General features: G+C 46.3%; 1 protein-coding gene and 1 gene segment (V, D, J or C); both read right to left on the bottom strand.

Annotated features, from left to right (window-relative positions):
• Positions 1-1,040: 1,040 nt before the first annotated feature.
• On the bottom strand, positions 1,041-7,561 carry LOC123643363. The gene is given in 7 exon segments (XM_045558845.1): positions 1,041-1,045; positions 4,720-5,139; positions 5,244-5,303; positions 5,306-5,345; positions 6,772-6,863; positions 6,999-7,150; positions 7,443-7,561. Coding segments are annotated over 7 exon segments (888 nt in total).
• Positions 7,562-13,834: 6,273 nt separating this feature from the next.
• Positions 13,835-19,293, bottom strand: LOC123643355. The segment is given in 5 exon segments: positions 13,835-13,912; positions 16,833-16,895; positions 18,319-18,399; positions 18,637-19,064; positions 19,169-19,293. Coding segments are annotated over 5 exon segments (696 nt in total).
• Between the last annotated feature and the right edge of the window lie 2,162 nt (positions 19,294-21,455).

The following is a 21,455-nucleotide window of genomic DNA, read 5'->3' as shown; positions in this document are numbered from 1 at the left end:
TACAGAAGCATTTTCATATACTTAATGTTTCACTTATTTTTACCTATTTGTCCATCACTCCTGTAACAAATAGTCTATTTAATTGTTCATATTTAATGATGTACAATTCATGTACAGTTTCCTTAACATATTTTAATTGTGCAAATTAAAGGTATTGACGTCACCAACACCCTGTCTGCAACATTGAGGAAATCGATTTCCCTCAATGTTTCCACATGTCCTTCTAAAATTCCTGCTTCTTTCCTCTTCCCTCTTCCTCCCATTACCCAGGCACCTGCTAGTATGGTTTCTGTTGTTTCAGTTTTCACTCTCTAGAATTTATATTAGTGGAATCACGTAACAGGTGCTGTTTTGGATTATTTTACTCACAGCACAGACTGTGGATGCAGCCACGCTGCAGTGTGCATGAAACCATCATTGCTGTCAATGATGTAGTGTCCTAATGGATCATTTGCAAAAAATGCTTGTTTATTAAGCTACTGTTAATGTTGAGATTGTTTCCAATTCCTTGGTATTATGGATAAAGCTTCTCTTCACCTGGGAGAAGGAGGCAGCTGAGAAAACAGCTCTTCTTCTTTTTACATCAACAACAATAACATCAACATCATCATCATTCACATCAACACACCTACACGGGACATACATTAGCACATTTCATTTAATATTTCAGATAATGGAAGTTATACGACCAAGAGCAAACCTGAAATCTGCGGGGAGACCAGGACTCGCAGGGAGCAACAGGGCCAGAGCATTAGCTTATTAGGCACAGCCCACCAGGCGGCATGTGGGCTGGGACCAGACTCCACTGGCCGTAGGCACTGGATCGCTGGAAGCTGGGCTTGCTACAGGGATTGCAGTTTACATTTTCCAGTGGTCACAGGGTTGGGAAATTCCTATTCTGTTTCCTCAGAGCAATTTTCCTCCAGGATTGGGGACACATCATAAGGTGGCACCTCACAGATGGTTCTATCCGAGAGAGGGAGAACATGTTTCTGAAATGCATTCAGACCCACCTCCCCTGTGTCCTGCAACGAATACAATTACCCTGCAGGGGACAAGAGGCAGAAATCAGTGTCCTAGCCCACTGGGGGACCTCATAGGAGATGGGAGCGGAAGACATGTCACCACTAAGGTTATGCTCAGAAAAATGACTCCTCTCCATCACGGGAACAAAGGCTTGATCTTCAGGGATAGGCAGCAAATCTGGAAGCTGAAGGGGCTGATGGAGAACTGCCCCAGCTGTGGGAGACAAGAACCAGGAGAAGAAAGACGCTGAGAAGGTACTAGGGCAGCGACACCTCTTGCGGAGGGATAGGACAACATGCAAGGGCACAGTGCAGACCACGGGGCACGATGCCTGCCTGGGAACCCGGCTCAGGGAGGACGTCAGAGAAGGCCACCTCAGGTCAGCCTCTTCCACCACATCAACTACTGTCAGTAAATGCAAAATTGGGACTGACCTGGGCAAGATGCAACAGATCGTCTCTAGAGCATGGGCTGTAAACAGAAAGCCAGGCAGGAAGCACACACTACGTATCAGTGGAGGACCCTAAACCTTCTGTGCTCACAGCAGAGAAAACCTTCCACACTTGGAGCCACTTCAACAATAAATTCCAAATGAAGTCTGACTAGAGCCACACAAACTTCCACAGTACAGGCTGGGACAGCCTAAGGTGTGGACATATACAGGGAGGGAAACACATAAAATGAGATAGTAAGTCAATGGGAACCGTGAAACACGGCATGTCTGGCTAACATACAAATCTATGGGCTGTAACAAATGGATATCAAAAAAGTCATAATGAAAAACTATCAGACTGAACTTCAGAAATGACACATATTAGAAGTGATAAAACAGGAAACATAAAGTGATTTTAAGTGATGTGTTAAGATAGAAAGGGAAACATAATATTGCCACAAATCAATATACTTAACTTAGGTATTGACAAGGGGATTTTTAAGGAAGAGTCAAATATAAATGGTTATAGTGTTTAGAAGGAATTCAGTACAGATATGCCTTAGACAAACAAACCGGCTGAGTTGTCTCCTTTCCAAAGAAATCCTGGACTTGGAAATAGGTGCCAGGAACTTCACAGCAAAATGCAAAGGGAAACAACAATGAAGAAAAACATCAGTATCAAATAGTGTCAGATAAATATAATGGAAATTCCACAAGTAGAAGTAAAAGGCCAGGCATGGAAAATAAATATTGAAGAAATAATGGTCACAAATGTTCTAAACTTCATGAAAGACATAAAAATCACAGATCTGAGGATGTAAGAGAAACTTCAAGCAGGACAGAACACACACAGGCTACTGACACACACGTGTGCATACACAAAACCTAACACATACCCCCACGCACCATGAGCCCATTTCCTCCACCTTATTACTGTTAATAAATTGAATTAAAACTACTTCTATTTATAGCATGAGATAGTGTATAGTGTATGCATGCCTTCACTTATAGCCTTAGGCACACTCTTCCTGCATTTCGTGAATCCAAGTCCCCTGTGTAGCCTTTTGGGGAGGGGGGTGGTTATGTCCAAACAATCTAAAACGAGCTCCACATAAAGAAAAACAATCCCACCATAGAAGGTGTTTCTTTACCTTTTGTTACCTGGCCCAGGAAACACGTCTTACATTTGATAATTTCCTGTGTGGTCTTCATCAGGTTCTTGATTACTTAGGAAAAGTGAGGTTTAAATGGACGATGATTTTTATATTGATTTAACTTTCTGTATTACTTTTAATGCCTTTTGGTTATCACTGTGGTTAAATAAGTATTAATTTAAAAAGACCTGTGATTCAATTTTGATGAAGTATGTTGAGCCTTTGATCAATGTAGATAAAAGTTATGTTGCAAAATGAAAACAATAATACACCTGTCAGTGTGTAACTCTGCGTATTGTTTCTGTGATCTGCTTACCTACTGTGGATGGTAAATTTTTCTGTGTTTCTCAAAGACACCTTTTCTCATAAAATTACTAAAATACTTTTAGTAATTAGTTACTAAATGAGCCACACAGAAGGTTCATCAAGCTACAGGGTTCTATGACCTCAGAAATTTGAACTACAAACGACAATGTGCAGTTCACATGTCCAACCCTGTGCACAGTTCTTCCTAAGATTTCAGAACAAACCTCATGTAGTATTGAGACTCCCAAATGCTACCTCTTTCATTTTGGAAAACGACACTACAATTAAAATGTCACTATCTGTAACAGCTAAATTTAATTTGACAATATTCCTAACACTTCGTTTGCTTCACATTGTACTGGCGGTCTCTTTAATAAAGTTGCCATTTTCTGCTTTAATTCAACACAGTCATAAACAAACAAACAAACAAACAACTACTCAAGGAATACAACAGGTCTCACCCAGATTCCCCCCATGGTCTATTGGTCTGTTTAGTTATTTTTTTTTCCTCATAGGCAGGGACTGTACCAGATGGCGAAGCCTCTCGCACAGTTAACTGTTTCTACTTGAAATGGGGAAACATCTGTGTCTCCAAGTAAAAATGGGAATTACTCAAGAATGGAAATTTCTTCATAACACGGATGGTTTGCCTCAATTCCACAAGTATCTCCCATGATGAACACTAAGATATGGAGGAAATCTGTTGTGAATCCCATGTGACTTGGACAGAAATCCTTGTTCAATACATGACCCTGGTTCCCTCTTGATGACGGTGGGTGTGAGAGTAAAACCAGGGGACGAGTTTGCTCTCCACAGGAAGGAGGGGGACACAGGAGAGGACAGTCAGGAGGAGCAGAGGGGGGAGGATGAGGAGGCTCCTGGACAAAGGACCATCTGGGACAGGCACTTCCCACAGGAGGGACTCGACTGCAGGGTGCTGTGTCATCATGTGGAATCACAGGGACACCACTCACAAGGACCTGGATGCCACCACAGAGAGCTCAGCACATTCAGGTTCCACCTGCAGGTCTCCCGATGTCACAGGTGTTGAAGGTGACTCTGTGAGAGTCTCAGTGGACACATCCCACTTTGACCAATCACTCTCATTCTCTCAGCTACTAATGGCCACTTGCGTTTCCAATGTGAGTCCAGGCCCAGGTGACAGCAGGAGGGTCCCAGCAGTGGTGGGTGACACAGTGCCATCAATCTTTCCCAGGTCCCACAGGAGCCACAGCCTGGGCCACACCTGAGCTGCAGGTAAAGGGCCTGAGCCCCAGGATTTAGACACAGAGACCACACCCTCCATTTTCTTGGAGAAGAAGGAGAAGAGTAAGTTTTGAAAATAGAACCTAGGGAGAAAGAAAACAGACTTGCAGAAGAAAATAGAACTGAATTAGTTCTGCATCAGGAAAGTTTAGTTTTAAATGAGTAGATTAAAATTCGAAACCGTTAGGTTTTATGAGACACTGACCCTGCCCAGGTCCCTGCATGTCCCAATCTGAATCCCAAAGACTGTCCCACTCAGGGAGTCCCACTGAGGTCTGTGCTGAGTCTGGCTGGAAAATGCGCAGCAGGTTCCCCTGGGCTCCCTCAGGCCTCTGACCCCTGTGACAACCGCAGGGTCACTTCTGCCCACGTGAGTGACGTTCTGCCTTGTGTGCAGGTGAGAACGTGCTCATTTACTACAACAAGACGCTTCTGATTCAGACACTACAGGGACGAGCACTGAGCCTCAAAAGAAGATAAGTCCCAGGATAAAATTTCTAGAGAAGAGGCCCCAAACTCTGAGAGGAAACGAACCATTATTGTCCCCTGGGCTGACTCTGCTCCTGTGTCTTGGGCGCCCCCTGGCGGCCCCGCGCTGCCCCGCAGGAGGTTTGTGTCTGGGCTCACACTGATGTCCCCTCACTGTGTCTCTCGCACAGTAGTACAGGGCCGTGTCCTCGCCTCTCAGACTGTTCATTTGCAGAGACAGCGTGTTCTTGGCGTTGTCTCTGGAGATGGTGAATCGGCCCTTCACGGCGTCTGCGTAGTATGTGCTGCTACCACTACTACTAATGTATGAGACCCACTCCAGCCCCTTCCCTGGAGCCTGGCGGACCCAGCTCATGTAGTAGCTGCTGAAGGTGAATCCGGAGGCTGCACAGGAGAGTCTCAGGGACCCCCCAGGCTGGACCAAGCCTCCCCCAGACTCCACCAGCTGCACCTCACACTGGACACCTGCAAACACAGACACATCCTGGTCACAAACTGCCACACACACCCCTGTTTCTCTCACTCACGTCCCCTCCCACACCCAATGTCTCTAGTTCTCCATGAATTACCTTGTAACAGAGCAACAAGGAAAACCCAGCTGAGCCCAGACTCCATGGTGAGTGTCTGTGTTCAGTGCTGATCACCGAATGGGGACACCTGGGAATGCCGGGGCTGGGGCTCCTGTCCCAGAGCTGCAGGGTGAGGGCTGGGCTGGTTTTCATCAGCACAGGGAGGGCCTTATTTGCATGTCCCCTGCTATATAGCAAGGACTTGGTGGAGTGCCTGAGCAGAGGGCAGGATACAGAGAAAAACTGTATGACTGTACTGTGATAAATAATTAACTCCTATTCACTTATCCAATTTACAAATACACATAAACCATGTGCTGTAGGTGTCAGTGTTCATGTATTTTATAGACATAAACGTAGCCTGAATCGGGTATCGAGGTTGTCTGGTTTGTCAGGTAGCACAGATCTGGGAAGATTTAGGCTCAGTGTCTGGGCCTATAATTTCATCCCTGGAACTTACTGCAGACCAGAGCTGGACAAGCCTAGGACGGTTTCTGGACCCTCGAGTCTGTCATATGAATAGAAAGCAAATTTATACATTCCTGTTTTTACTTAAATAATATGTGCAAAGTACTGGGAACACACAGGGTCACTGCAGAAGCATTTTCATGTACTTAATGTTTCACTTATTTTTACCTATTTGCCCATAACTCTTTCCCTAACAAATCATCTATTGTTGATATTTAGTGATGTATAATTGATGTACAGGTTCATTAACATATTTTAACTGTGCAAATTAAAAGTATTGAAGTCACCATCACCCTGTCTGAGATATTGAGGTAATTGATTTCACTCAATATTTACACATTTTTTTCTTTTTTTGGAGGCAGAGTCTTCCTCTCTTGCCCGGGTTAGAGTGCCATGACCTCAGCCTAGCTCACAGCAACCTCAGACTCCTGGGCTTAAGCAATCCTCCTGTCTCAGCCTCCCTTGTCCCTGGGAGCACAGGCATGTGCCACCACGGCCAGCTAATTTATATATATATATATATGTATATATATATATATACATACACAGATAGATAGATAGATAGATAATTTATTAGTTCTCCAGCTAATTTCTTTCTATTTTTTTTTTAGTAGAGACAGGGTCTCACTCTTGCTCAGACTGGTCTCGAGTTCCTGACCTGAGCGACCCTCCTGCCTCAGCCTCCCAGAGTGCGAGGATTACAAGCGTGAGCCATCTCGCCTGCATTCAATGTTTACACTTGTCCTTCTAAAATTTCTCCTCCTTTCTCCTTCCCTCTCACTCCGTTTACCAACGGAACTTGGTAACATAGTTTATGTTACTTCAGTTTTCACTCTCTAGAATTTGTAACAGTGGAATCACGTAGCAGGTGCTTTTTGCCTATTTTACTCACAGCACAGACTGTGGACGCAGCCACGCTGCAGTGTGCATGACACAGTCATTGCTGTCAATGATGTAGGTCCTAATGCATCATTTGCACAAAATGCTTATGTATTAAACTACTGGTGAATATTTTGATTGTTTCCAATTTCTTGACATTAAGGATAAAGCTTATCCTTACCTGGGAGTAGTGGACAACTGAGAAATCTCTTCTTACATCAGCCACAACAACAGCAACATCGTCGTCATCTATAAAGCGTGACTGCAGAAGCTCTAGAGTAGCACATTTTATTTAACATTTCAAATAGCAGACGTTAGTTGACCAAGAACAAACCTAATATCTGCGGAGAGACCAGGACTTGCCGGGAGAAACAGGGCCAGAGCATTAGCTTATTAGGCACAGCCCACCAGGTGGCATGTGGGCTGGGACAAGACTCCACTGGCCATAGGCACTGGATCGCTGGAAGCTGGACTTGCTAAAGGGATTGCAGTTTAAATTTCCAGGGGCCAAACAAACCCCCAGCACATACAGAATCATCTCTGCAGAGAAGAGTTTGCTCCTGAGTGACAAACACAGCATACGAAACAGAAAACCCTTTCATGGCACAAGGGTGTGGAATGCAGGAGGCTGATTTCATACTCCAAATATTGTACTGAAAGTTTATGGAGAGCAGAAAAGTGAAAAAATCAAGGCTTAAATTTGCACTGACTTCAGGCCCCGAGTCATCCCATTTCAGGTGCAGGAGACCAGGGCATTACAAGGAGAAAACCCTGGACTCCTGAGGGAGAAGAGTGACGGGCAGAGACAGGAAACTCCGGGGTCTGAAAGGAATCCTCAGTTTCCCTCCGCACCTGCTCCTGAGCTGGGAAATGAGCCCCTCTGGGGTCCCAAGCTGGGGGAGGAGCCGTCTGCCCCTGATGTCCCGCGGGCTCCGGATCCTGCCTGCCGGCTGCTGCGTGCTGAGCTGCATCGTGTCGTCCAGGAGAAAGTCTCTGATCCGTTTACAGACTTATTGCAAAGTGCTGGTCTTTAATGTGCGTTTGGGGACAGGAGAAAGTGCCTGGAAGCCACTGTCTGCCTTTTGAGCAGGTGAGAGTATTTTCTGTCGTTCCCACAAACGTATCTGAGACTGCAGGGGAAGCTCAGGGTCGGGAACTCAGCGAAGCCCCCAGAGGAGACGGGTGTTTATGGAGAGGAAGCCACGACCCCGACAGGAACCCGGCCCTTCCCCTCCCCCCGCACCTGCCCAGGCCGGCTCTGGGCTCGGGGGTCCCGGGCGCCCCCTGGCGGCCACGAGCGCCCCTGCAGGGAGGTCTGAGTCTGGGCCCGCACTGATGTCCCCTCACTGTGTGTCCCACGGTGAATCCGGCCCTGCCCTTCGTGGGCACAGAGCTCAGCTGCAGGGACAGCTGGTTCTTGGACAGTGATCAGGACGTGGCAGCGCAGCTCTTGCGGGACACGGGGTAACTTGCGCTCCCTGAGGAGCGTGTGTTCCTGACGCGGTCCCGTCCCAGGCCCCAGGGCTGCAGACGCAGCTCTAGCGGTACCCACAGCGTGGGGTGGACAGTGCAGAGGTGACACAGGGGAGGGACCGTGTCTGAGATGGCGTCACAAGCCCTGAGTCCCACTCCTGCAGCCGCACCTTGGAAACGACACCTTAGGACACGGAGCCTCGGTCCCCGCCTGCCACACGCAGCAGCGGCCTCGCACCCAGTGCACGTCGGACCTCCGAGACGCCTCATGCAGCTGGCAGCAGCCAAGCAGGGGACGCAGCAGTCCCGTTTTCTTCCGGACCACAGCGACGCCTTCCCCAGACCCCCGGCCCTGTCTAAGGAGGGCGCTGTGAGGGTACCCAGCCCATTAGTAGATCTACTCTATCCTAGAGACTGAGGAGAAACCTTCACCTGGGGAAGCCTTGTGCTCACACAGGGAAGGGACTGAGATCTGGCTCGTGTTGGTCCTTCCTGCTGTCTTCCCCTGAACCGCCCATGTACTGGGATTCCCGTCTCCCCTGAGAGACTGGTACGTTACCGCTGTTAGGTGAGAGCCTGACCTGCCCTTCCCTCGATCCAAAAGGAGGTCATTGCAGGGGATGTTGCATGGTGACGAGGCCAGCTGGGCTGAGTGGCGTCTGCTTCCAACCCACACCTGAAACCTCCTTCTCTTATGTAGATCCGGACACAGCCAGGTCCCTCCCCACAGAGTCTCCAGGAATTTCCCCAGGCCTTTTTCCTCCTCCTCACCCACTGTGCCTGCATGCCCTGGAAACACCACAGGCCTACATGTCTGTCAACAGATGGGTCGATACAGAAAGTGTGGTCTACCACAGTTCCTCTCCATCGTGTGGATTAGAAGCCTTAATGGACAGCGAGGTGCAGCACATTGGAAGCTAAGAAGAGCACTCACACACACACACATGAAATAGTAGCATGGGAACTAAACAAGTGTTGTAGAATACATGACACAGAAAAAGTGCTAGAGCTGATTTATAAACACATCTCAGCTTGTAAGGCGTTTCCACTACTCATAAAACACACCATCCATTCTTTAAAAGTCTTCTGAAAATGTTGATCAAATTCACATTATTAAGTTCACAATGTCATAATTTCAAGAGATTCTTCAACTCTCTTGGCCAATTGTTCTACCATTAGCACTGTGGCATTACGGACCCTCCCTCGAGGACACCTCAGTTACTACCCTATGGCTTTGTAGGTGGACAGATCAAACACAGATTTTACCATGAGTACTAGCATTCTCCTGCCTGCAAAGACATCTGCACTCGAATGTTTATAGCAGCACAATTCACAATTGCAAATATGTGGAAACAACCCAAGTGCCCATCAATACATGAGTCGATTAATAGAATGTGGTATATGTATACCAGGGAGTTCTACTCAGCTATAAGAAACAATGGTGATATAGCACCTCTTGTATTTTCCTGGATAGAGCTGGAACCCATCCTACTAAGTGAAGTATCCCAAGAATGGAAAAATAGGCACCACATGTACTCACCATCAAACTGGTTTCACTGAATATCACCTAAGACCACATTTAGGAATAACAGTAATTGGGTGTCAGGCAGATGTGGGTGGGGACGGCATGTGTGTATACATACATAATGAGTGGGATGCTCACTGTCTAGGGGATGGACACTCTTGAAGCTCGGATTGGGGTGGGCTGGGGGAAAAGAGCAATATATGTAACCTAAAGTTTTGTACCCCCGTAATATGCTGAAATAAAAAAAAAGAAACAATATCATCTGCTTACCAGGTGGTGCTGAGTGTTAAAAATAAGGCAGTTCAGCTGGGATTAAAAAAAAAAAAAACACTGGAAAGTAATTCATGTGTTATAGCCACTCCTCTCACCCGCAGATTCAGGCTGTCTTTTACTACATCTTTTTAAAAATCTCCCACGATGTTCACCAGGATGTTGTGTGTATTGGAAGAAACATCAGAGCACTACAATTGGGCCATATTGAAACTAATATCATTAAGGACTTTTAAGAAAATAGAGGCCGGGCACGGTGGCTCATGCCTGTAATCCTAGCACTCTGGGAGGCCGAGGGGGGAGGATCGCTTGAGGTCAGGAGTTTGAGACCAGCCTGAGCAAGAGCAAGACCCCGTCTCTACTAAAAATAGAAAGAAATGATCTAGACAGCTAAAATTATATATATAGAAAAAAAATTAGCCGGGCATGGTGGTACATGCTTGTAGTCCCAGCTATTTTGGAGGCTGAGGCAGTAGGATCGCTTAAGCCCAGGAGACTGAGGTTGCCTCAGAAAAACAAACAAACAAACAAACAAACAAAACACAAAAAAATACAGTAGTGAAATCACAGGGAGTCAATTTTTGGGTTCATATTTCACAACTACAGCATCCATGCAGAACTCTGGGCACTTGCTGGCTACGGCAGTGGAGGATACCAGAGGGAGGCTTATTATAGAAGCTGTGAACCTTCTGGTATTTTGAAGCCCACAGCACCACCTTTCCCGTAACCACATGATCTTGGACAGTGAAAAGATTCCACCCAAGACATTCGACCAAGATACCTGTCTAACTCCTCCTACTCATCCTAATTATTATTAATATCATCTCATACTAAGAAAATATCTTCTGTTTTTCTGCAAACCTGGTTGTTGACTACACACAATATCATTTAATCTTTTTTTTTTTTCATCTTTTTTAAACCTAGTTGTTGAGTGGAATATAAAGTCAGATTCTCCTAGCTGGTGTCTGTCCAGGGACATCTGAAGGCCCATCCTTCGTCTTTCCTGTTTGCCCCACTCATGGGAATCCCAGAGAGGAATCAGAGGTGCTTTTTCACCAGATGGCTGTCACAGGCCAAGACCCCACCAGACCCTCCCTGCCCAACCAGGTAACTGTTGTGGAAACCTGAGCCCGTCTCCCTTCCTGCCCTACGAAGCCACTTGGGACTGTGTTGAGGGGCCTGCCCTGCTCTGCAGACACCTCAGTAGTGGAGAGACTAACCCTTCCCGTGTCCACTCAGTGTGTGTGTGTGTGTGTGTGTGTGTGTGTCTGTGCCTGCCTGTGTGTGCAGGTGTCTAACACCATCAGAGCCAACATCTGCACTACATGTCGCTGGGTCTCTCTGCCCTGGAATCCTGTCAGATAGAATCCATGTCTTGAGCCTGGTGCTGGGACACTGAGCACCACAGGGTCCTCCTTCTCTGGCTTAGGACGCTGACTCCGTCTGCCCCTGATGTCCCCTAGATGTATTCAGAAGGATTGATAATGTACATTTAGGGACAGGAGAAAGTGACTGTAACCCAACCTCTGCCTTTTGCAGGTGAGAATATTTTCTCTCATTACCACAAACATATCTAACTCAGAGACTGCAGAAGGAAGCACAGAATCGTGAATTCTGAGAATTTCCCCAGAGGAAACCGCTTCATGGAGAGGAAGCCACGACCCCGAGAGGAAACCAGCCCTCACCCTCCACCTGCACCTGCCCTGGGCTGACTCTGCTCCCGTGTCTTGGGCGCCCCCTGGCGGCCCCGCTCGTCCCCGCAGGAGGTTTGTGTCTGGGCTCACACTGATGTCCCCTCACTGTGTCACTGGCACAGTAGTACAGGTCCGTGTCTTCGGCTCTCAGACTGTTCATTTGCAGAGAGACGGTGCTTTTGGAATCATCCCGTGAGATGGTGAATCTGCCTTTCACAGATGCAGCATATTCTGCTGTCCCACCATTAGCCTGGTTTCTAATAAAACCAACCCACTCCAGCCCCTTCCCTGGAGCCTGGCGGACCCAGTTCATCCAGTAGTTACTGAAGGTAAATCCAGAGGCTGAACAGGAGAGTCTCAGGGACCCCCCAGGCTGGACCAAGCCTCCCCCAGACTCCACCAGCTGCACCTCACACTGGACACCTGCAAACACAGACACATCCTGGTCAGAAACTGCCACACACACCCCTGTTTCTCTCACTCACATCCCCTCCCACACCCAATATCTCTAGTTCTCCATCAATTACCTTTTAATACAGCAAAAAGGAAAAGCCAGCTGAGCCCAGACTCCATGGTGAGTGTCTGTGTTCAGTGCCGATCACCGAATGGGGACACCTGGGAATGCCGGGGCTGGGGCTCCTGTCCCAGAGCTGCAGGGTGAGGGCTGGGCTGGTTTTCATCAGCAGAGGGAGGGCCCTATTTGCATGTCCCCTGCTACAAAGCTAGGCCCGGGATTGGGGACCGCTGAGACAGGGCAGGGCTACGACAAAAACTGTGTGACTCCACTGTGATAAATAATTAACTCCTTTTTAATTATCTAATTTATAAACACCCATAAACCACGTGCTGTAGGTGTCAATGTATCATGTATTTTACGGATGTAAAAGTAACGCTAGATGCATATAAAGGTTGCGTGTATGTCCAGGAACAGATATCCTGGAAGATTTAGGCTCAGTGTCCGGGTCTATAATCCCATCGCTGGAACCCACTGCAGACCAGACCTGGACATGCCTACGATTGTTTCTGGAATCTCGATTCTGTAATAAAAATATAAAGCAAATTTTTGCCTTCCTGTTTTTACTTAAATAATATGTTAAAATATTTGGAACACAAAGGGTCAATGCAGAAGCATTTTCATGTACTTAATGTTTCACTTATTTTTACCTATTTGTCCATCACTCCTGTAACAAATAGTCTATTTATTTGTTCATATTTAATGATGTACAATTCATGTACAGTTTCCTTAACATATTTTAACTGTGCAAATTAAAGGTATTGACGTCACCATCACACTGTCTGCAACATTGAGGAAATTGATTTCCCTCAATGTTTCCACATGTCCTTCTAAAATTCCTTCTTCTTTCCTCTTCCCTCTTCCTCCCATTACCCAGGCAACTGCTAGTATAGTTTCTGTTGCTTCATTTTTTACTCTCTAGAATTTATATTAGTGGAATCACGTAACAGGTGCTGTTTTGGATTATTTTACTCGCAGCACAGACTGTGGATGCAGCCACGCTGCAGTGTGCATGAAACCGTCATGGCTGTCAATGATGTAGTGTCCTAATGCATCATTTGCACAAAATGCTTGTTTATTAAGCTACTGTTAATGTTGGGATTGTTTCCAATTCCTTGGTATTATGGATAAAGATTCTCTTCACCTGGGAGAAGGAGGCAGCTGAGAGAACAGCTCTTCTTTGTTTTACATCAACAACAATAACATCAACATCATCATCATTCGCATCAACACACCTGCACGGGACATACATTAGCACATTTCATTTAATATTTCAGATAATGGAAGTTATACGACCAAGAGCAAACCTGAAATCTGCGGGGAGACCAGGACTCGCAGGGAGCAACAGGGCCAGAGCATTAGCTTATTAGGCACAGCCCACCAGGCGGCATGTGGGCTGGGACCAGACTCCACTGGCCGTAGGCACTGGATCGCTGGAAGCTGGGCTTGCTACAGGGATTGCAGTTTACATTTTCCAGTGGTCACAGGGTTGGGAAATTCCTATTCTGTTTCCTCAGAGCAATTTTCCTCCAGGACTGGGGACACATCATAAGGTGGCACCTCACAGATGGTTCTGTCCGAGAGAGGGAGAACGTGTTTCTGAAATGCATTCAGACCCACCTCCCCTGTGTCCTGCAACGAATACAATTACCCTTCAGGGGACAAGAGGCAGAAATCAGTGTCCTAGCCCACTGGGGGACCTCATAGGGGATGGGAGCGGAAGACATGTCACCACTAAGGTTATGCTCAGAAAAATGACTCCTCTCCATCACGGGAACAAAGGCTTGATCTTCAGGGACAGGCAGCGAATCTGGAAGCTGAAGGGGCTGACGGAGAACTGCCCGAGCTGTGGGGGACAAGAACCAGGAAAAGAAAGACACTGAGAAGGTACTAGGGCAGCGACACCTCTTGCGGAGGGACAGGACAACGTGCAAGGGCACAGTGCAGACCACGGGGCACGATGCCTGCCTGGGAACCCGGCTCAGGGAGGACGTCAGAGAAGGCCACCTCAGGTCAGCCTCTTCCACCACATCAACTACTGTCAGTAAATGCAATATTGGGACTGACCTGGGCAAGATGAAACAGATCGTCTCTAGAGCATGGGCTGTAAACAGAAAGCCAGGCAGGAAGCACAGTCTACGTATCAGTGGAGGACTCTAAACCTTCTGTGCTCACAGCAGAGAAAACCTTCCACACTTGGAGCCACTTCAACAATAAATTCCAAATGAAGTCTGACTAGAGCCACACAAACTTCCACAGTACAGGCTGGGACAGCCTAAGGTGTGGACATATACAGGGAGGGAAACACATAAAATGAGATAGTAAGTCAATGGGAACCGTGAAACACGGCATGTCTGGCTAACATACAAATCTATGGGCTGTACCAAATGGATATCAAAAAAGTCATAATGAAAAACTATCAGACTGAACTTCAGAAATGACACATAGTAGAACTGATAAAACAGGAAATATAAAGTGATTTTAAGTGATGTGTTAAGATAGAAAGGGAAACATAATATTACCACAAATGAATATACGTAATTAGGTATTGACAAGGGGATTTTTAAGGAAGAGTCAAATATAAATGGTTATAGTGTTTAGAAGGAATTCAGTACAGATATGCCTTAGACAAACAAACAAGCTGAGTTGTCTCCTTTCCAAAGAAATCGTGGCCTTGGAAATAGGTGCCAGGAACTTCACAGCAAAATGCAAAGGGAAAGAACAATGAAGAAAAAAACATCAGTATCAAATAGTGTCATATAAATATAATGGAAATTCCACAAGTAGAAGTAAAAGACCAGGCATGGAAAATAAATATTGAAATAATGGTCACAAATGTTCTAAACTTCATGAAAGACATAAAAATCACAGATCTGAGGATGTAAGAGAAACTTCAAGCAGGACAGAACACACACAGGCTGCTGACACACACGTGTGCATACACAAAACCTAACACATACCCCCACACACCATGAGCCCATTTCCTCCACGTTATTCCTGTTAATTAATTGAATTAAAACTACTTCTATTTATAGCATGAGATAGTGTATAGTGTATGCATGCCTTCACTTTTAGCCTTAGGCACACTCTTCCTGCATTTCGTGAATCCAAGTCTCCTGTGTAGCCTTTTGGAGGGGGGGTGGTTATGTCCAAACAATCTAAAACGAGCTCCAAATAAAGAAAAACAATCCTACCATAGAAGGTGTTTCTTTACCTTTTGTTACCTGGCCCAGGAAACACGTTTTACGTTTGATAATTTCCTGTGTGGTCTTCATCAGGTTCTTGATTACTTAGGAAAAGTGAGTTTAAAATGGACAATGATTTTTATATCGATTTAACTTTCTGTATTACTTTTAATGTCTTTTGGTTATCACTGTGGTTAAATAAACATTGATTTAAAAAGACCTGTGATTCAATTTTGATGAAGCATGTTGAGCCTTTGATCAATGTAGATAAAAGTTATGTTGCAAAAGGAAAACAATAACACACCTGTCAGTGTGTAACTCTGCGTATGGTTTCTGTGATCTGCTTACCTACTGTGGATGGTAAATTTTTCTGTGTTTCTCAAAGACACCTTTTCTCATAAAATTACTAAAATACTTTTAGTAATTAGTTACTAAATGAGCCACACAGAAGGTTCCTCAAGCTACAGGGTTCCATGACCTCAGAAATTTGAACTACAAACGACAATGTGCAGTTCACATGTTCAACCCTGTGCACAGTTCTTCCTAAGATTTCAGAACAAACGTCATGTAGTATTGAGACTCCCAAATACTATCTCTTTCATTTTGGAAAACGACACTACAATTCAGTGTCACAATCTGTAACAGTTAAATTTAATTTGACAATATTCCTAACACTTTTTTTGGTTCACATTGTACTGGTGGTCTCTTTTATAAAGTTGACATTATCTGCTTTAATTCAACAAAGTCATAAACAAACAAACAAACAAACAACTACTCAAGGAATTCAACAGGTCCCACCCAGATTCCCCCCATGGTCTATTGGTCTGTTCAGTTATTTTTTTTCCTCATAGGCAGGGACTGTACCAGATGGCGAAGCCTCTCGCACAGTTAACTGTTTCTACTTGAAATGGGGAAACATCTGTGTCTCCAAGTAAAAATGGTAATTAAGAATGGAAATTTCTTCATAACACAGATGGTTTGCCGCAATCCCACAAGTATCTCCCATGGTGAACACTAAATTATGGAAGAAATCTTTTGTGAATCTCATGTGGTTTATACACAAATCCTTGTTCACTACATGACCCTGGTTCCTTCTGGATAACGGTGGGTGTGAGAGTAAAACCAGGGGATGAGTTTGCTCTCCACAGGAAGGAGGGGGACACAGGAGAGGGCAGTCAGGAGGAGCAGAGGGGGGAGGATGAGGAGGCTCTTGAGCAAGGGACCATCTGGGGCAGGCACTTCACACAGGAGGGACTCGACTGCAGGGTGCTGTGTCATCATGCTGGGGCCACAAGGACACCACTCACAAGGACCTGGATGCCACCACAGAGCTCTCAGCACACTGAGGTTTCCACCTACAGGTCTCCCCGATGCCACAGGTGTTGAAGGTGACTCTGTGAGAGTCTCAGTGGACACATCCCACTTTGACCAATCACTCTCATTCTCTCAGCTACTAATGGCCACTTGCATTTCCAACGTGAGTCCATGCCCAGGTGACAGCAGGAGGGTCCCAGCAGTGGTGGGTGACACAGTCCCATCAATCTTTCCCAGGTCCCACAGGAGCCACTGCCTGGGCCACACCTGAGCTCCAGGAAAAGGGTCTGAGCCCCGGGATTTAGACACGGAGACCACACCCTCCATTTTCTAGGGGGAAGAAGGAGAAGCGAAGATATGAAAATAGAACCTAGGGAGGAATAAAACGGATTTGCACAAACAGGTACAATGGAATGTATCTGCATCAGAAAGTACAGTTTTATTTTATTTTATTTTTTGTTACAAATAGCCTTTAATATGTATAATGGTTCAAAGAGAGGAAAGGTATATTTCTTGCGCACATAAAACTTTAAATAGGTATTTGTGGTAACTGGACAGCTCTCCTCCAGTATCTTCGGTGTCTGGCTTCCAAACACCCTCCATCAGAGTGGTAGAAAAGGAAAGAGCATGACAAATAATGTATGGAACGTTCTGGTGGGCCAGCCTGCAAGAGGTACACTTCACTTTGTTCATAGCCTGTTGGTTAGAACATAAGAACATGGCAACACTAAATACTGGAGGAAGGATGAAAAGTGAGAAGTGCAAAATAGCTATCTTCCCAGGAAGAAGAGAAACTGGCTTGATGGAAACAGCATTCATTCTTTGTAACAAGAGATAAATACTCAATTTTCAAAGAGCAAATAAGGTAAAGTTGCTTCTCTCAAAAACTGCCTGTTTTGATGATGGTTAATTGTATGTGTCACCTTGACTGGGCCACAGGGCCTCCAGATATTTGGCAAAACATTATTCTATCTGTGAGGCTGTTTTTGAATGAGACTACTGTTTTTTTTTTTTTTTGTTTTATTTCAGCTCATCATGGGGGTACATAAGTTCAGGTCATATACATTGTCCATGTCCCGCCCATCCCCCCAAGTCAGAGTCCCAGGCGCTTCCGTTCTCATTCTCCAGACAGTGCGCCTGGCACTCATCATACAGTCATACCTCCATCCCCCCCCCCCCCACCTCCTCGGGTCTGCACCTTCAAGCATGACCATTCCCCAGAGGGTGTGCAACGCACTCGTCATGTAGGCATACACCCATCCCCTCTCCCCACCCCCCATCCCAGTCTGATATCCAATTGGTATCCTCCCCTGATGTACATTTAGGTGATGATCAGGGAAACCAGTTTTCTGGTGAGTACATGTGATGCTTGTTTTTCCATTCTTTGGATACTTCACTTAACATAATGGGTTCGAGCTCTCCCAGGAGAACCAAAGAGATGTCGTATCATCGTTATTTCTTATAGCTGAGTAGTACTCCATGGTATACATATACCACAGTTTACTAATCCATTCGTGGATTGATGGGCACTAGGGTTGTTTCCACATCTTTGCGATTGTGAATTGTGCTGCTATAAACATTCAGGTACAGGTGTCTTTGTTAAAGAATGACTTTTGTTCTTCTGGGTATATGCCCAATAATGGGATTTCTGGATCAAATGGTAGGTCTACTTGAATCTGTTTAAGGTAGGGAATGTACACTTTTAAATGAGTAGAGTAAAATTTGAAACCGTTAGGTTTTATGAGACACTGACCCTGCCCAGGTCCCTGCATGTCCCAATGTGAATCCCAAAGACTGTCCCACTCAGGGAGTCCCGCTGAGGTCTGTGCTGAGTCTGGTTGGAAAATGCGCAGCAGGTTCCCCTGGGCTCCCTCAGGCCTCTGATCCCTGTGACAACCGCAGGGTCATTTCTGCCCACGTGAGTGATGTTCTGCCTTGTGTGCAGGTGACAATGTGTTCATTTACTACAATAAGACGCTTCTAATTCACACACTACAGGGACGAGCACAGAGCCACGAAAGAAGATAGGTCCCAGGATGAAATTTCTAGAGAGGAGGCCCCAAACTCTGACAGGAAATAAACCATTATTGTCCCCTGGGCTGACTCTGCTCCTGCGTCTTGGGCGCCCCCTGGCGGCCCCGCGCTGCCCCGCAGGAGGTTTGTGTCTGGGCTCACACTGATGTCCCCTCACTGTGTCTCTGGCACAGTAGTACAGGGCCGTGTCCTCGGCTCTCAGACTGTTCATTTGCAGAGACACCGTGTTCTTGGCGTTGTCTCTGGAGATGGTGAATCGGCCCTTCACCGTGTCTGCGTAGTATGTGCTACCACCATCACTAATCGTTGAGACCCACTCCAGCCCCTTCCCTGGAGCCTGGCGGACCCAGTACATGTAGTAGTCACTGAAGGTGAATCCGGAGGCTGCACAGGAGAGTCTCAGGGACCCCCCAGGCTGGACCAAGCCTCCCCCAGACTCCACCAGCTGCACCTCACACTGGACACCTGCAAACACAGACACATCCTGGTCACAAACTGCCACACACACCCCTGTTTCTTTCACTCACATCCACTCCCACACCCAATATCTCCAGTTCTCCATGAATTACCTTGTAACAGAGCAACAAGGAGAACCCAGCGCAGCCCAGACTCCATCGTGAGTGTCTGTGTTCAGTGCTGATCACCGAATGGGGACACCTGGGAATGCCAGGGCTGGGACTCCTGTCCGAGAGCTGCAGGGTGAGGGGTGGGCTGGTTTTCATCAGTACAGGGAGCGCCCTATTTGCATGTTCCCTGCTATATAGCAAGCCCTGGGTGGCCAGCTGAGGGAGGGCAGGGCTGAGAGTAAAACTGTGTGACTATACTGTGATAAATAACTAACTCCTCTTCACTTATCTAATTTATAAACACCCACAAACCATGTGCTGTAGGTGTCAGTGTTTCATGTATTTTACAGATGTAAATGTAACCCAAATGCATATAAATGTTGTGTGGCATGTCCAGGAACAGATATCCTGGAAGATTTAGGCTCAGTGTCTGGGCCTATAATCCCACCCCTGCAATCCACTGGGACATGGGTAGGATGGTTTCTGGAACCTCGATTCCGTAATAAAATTATAAAGCAAATTTTTGCCTTCCTCCTTTTACTTACATAATATGTTAAAATATTTGGAACACACAGGGTCAATGCAAAACCATTTTCAAGTACTTAATGTTTCACTTGTTTTTACCTACTTGTCCATCACGCCTTCCCTAACAAATAGTCTATTTAATTGTTCATATTTAATGACATATAATTGATGTACAGTTTCCTTAACATATTTTAACTGTACTAATTAAACGTATTGACGTCACCATCACCCTGTCTGCAATATTGAGAAAATCGATTTATCTCACTGTTTACACTTATGCTTCTAAAATTCCTCCTTATTTGCTCTTCCCTCTCCCTCTCTTTACCCAGACAAATGCTAATATAGTTAACGTTACTTCAGTTTACACTCTCTAGAATTAATAGTAGTGGAATCACATTGCAGGTGAGTTTTTCTTATTTTACTCACAGCACACTCTGTAGATGCAGCCACGCTGCAGTGTGCCTGACACAGCCATTGTTGTCAATGATGTAGTGTCCTAATGCATCATTTGCACAAAATGCTTGTTTATTAAACTACTGGTTAATATTTTGATTGTTTCCTATTTCTTGACATTAAGGATAAAGCTTATCCTTACCTGGGAGAAGTGGACAGCTGAGAAAAAGCTCTTCTTACATCAGCCACAACAATAGCAACATCATTGTCATCTATAAAGCATGACTGCAGAAGCTCTAGAGTAGCACATTTTATTTAACATTTCAAATAGCAGAAGTTAGTTGACCAAGAACAAACCTAATATCTGCAGAGAGACCAGGACTTGCCGGGAGAAACAGGGCCAGAGCATTAGCTTATTAGGCACAGCCTACCAGGCGGCATGTGGACTGGGACAAGACTCCACTGGCCGTAGGCACTGGATGGCTGGAAGCTGGACTTGCTAAAGGGATTGCAGTTTAAATTTTCCAGGGGCCAAACAAACCCCCAGCACATACAGAATCATCTCTGCAGAGAAGTGTTTGCTCCTGAGTGACCAACACAGCATACGAAACACAAAACCCTTCATGTCACAAGGGTGTGGATTGTGGGTGGCTGATTGCAGACACCAAATATTGTACTGAAAGTTTATGGAGAGCAGAAACGTGAAAAAAAATCAAGGCTTAAATTTGCACTGAATTAAAGCCCTGAGTCATCTCATTTCAGGTGCAGGAGACCAGGGTATTACAAGGAGAAAACCCTGGACTCCTGAGGGAGAAGAGTGACGGGCAGAGACAGGAAACTCCAGGGTCTGAAAGGAAACCTCAGTTTCCCTCCGCACCTGCTCCTGGGCTGGAAAAGGAGCCCCTCTGGGGTCCCCAGCTGGGGGAGGAGCCGTCTGCCCCTGATGTCCCGCGGGCTCTGGGTCCTGCCTGCCGGCTGCTGCGTGCTGAGCTGAATCGTGTCGTCCAGGAGAACGTCTCTGATCCGTTTACAGACTTATTCTAAAGTGCTGGTCGCTAATGTGCATTTGGGGACAGGAGAAAGTGCCTGGAAGCCACTGTCTGCCTTTTGAGCAGGTGAGAGTATTTTCTCTCGTTACCGCAAACGTATCTGAGACTGCAGGGGAAGCTCAGGGTCTGGAACTCAGCGAAGCCCCCAGAGGAGACGGGTCTATGGAGAGGAAGCCACGACCCCGACAGGAACCCGGCCCTTCCCCTCCCCCCGCACCTGCCCAGCAGGGCTCTGGGCTCGGGGGTCCCGGGCGCCCCTGGCGGTCACGAGCGCCCCTACAGGGAGGTCTGTGTCTGGGCCCGCACTGATGTCCCCTCCCTGT

The sequence above is a fragment of the Lemur catta genome, chromosome 1 (assembly GCF_020740605.2).
Source record: "Lemur catta isolate mLemCat1 chromosome 1, mLemCat1.pri, whole genome shotgun sequence".
Taxonomy (NCBI): Eukaryota; Metazoa; Chordata; class Mammalia; order Primates; family Lemuridae; genus Lemur; species Lemur catta.
Note: the sequence above shows the minus strand (reverse complement) of the source record. Positions and strands in the feature narration are given on the sequence as shown.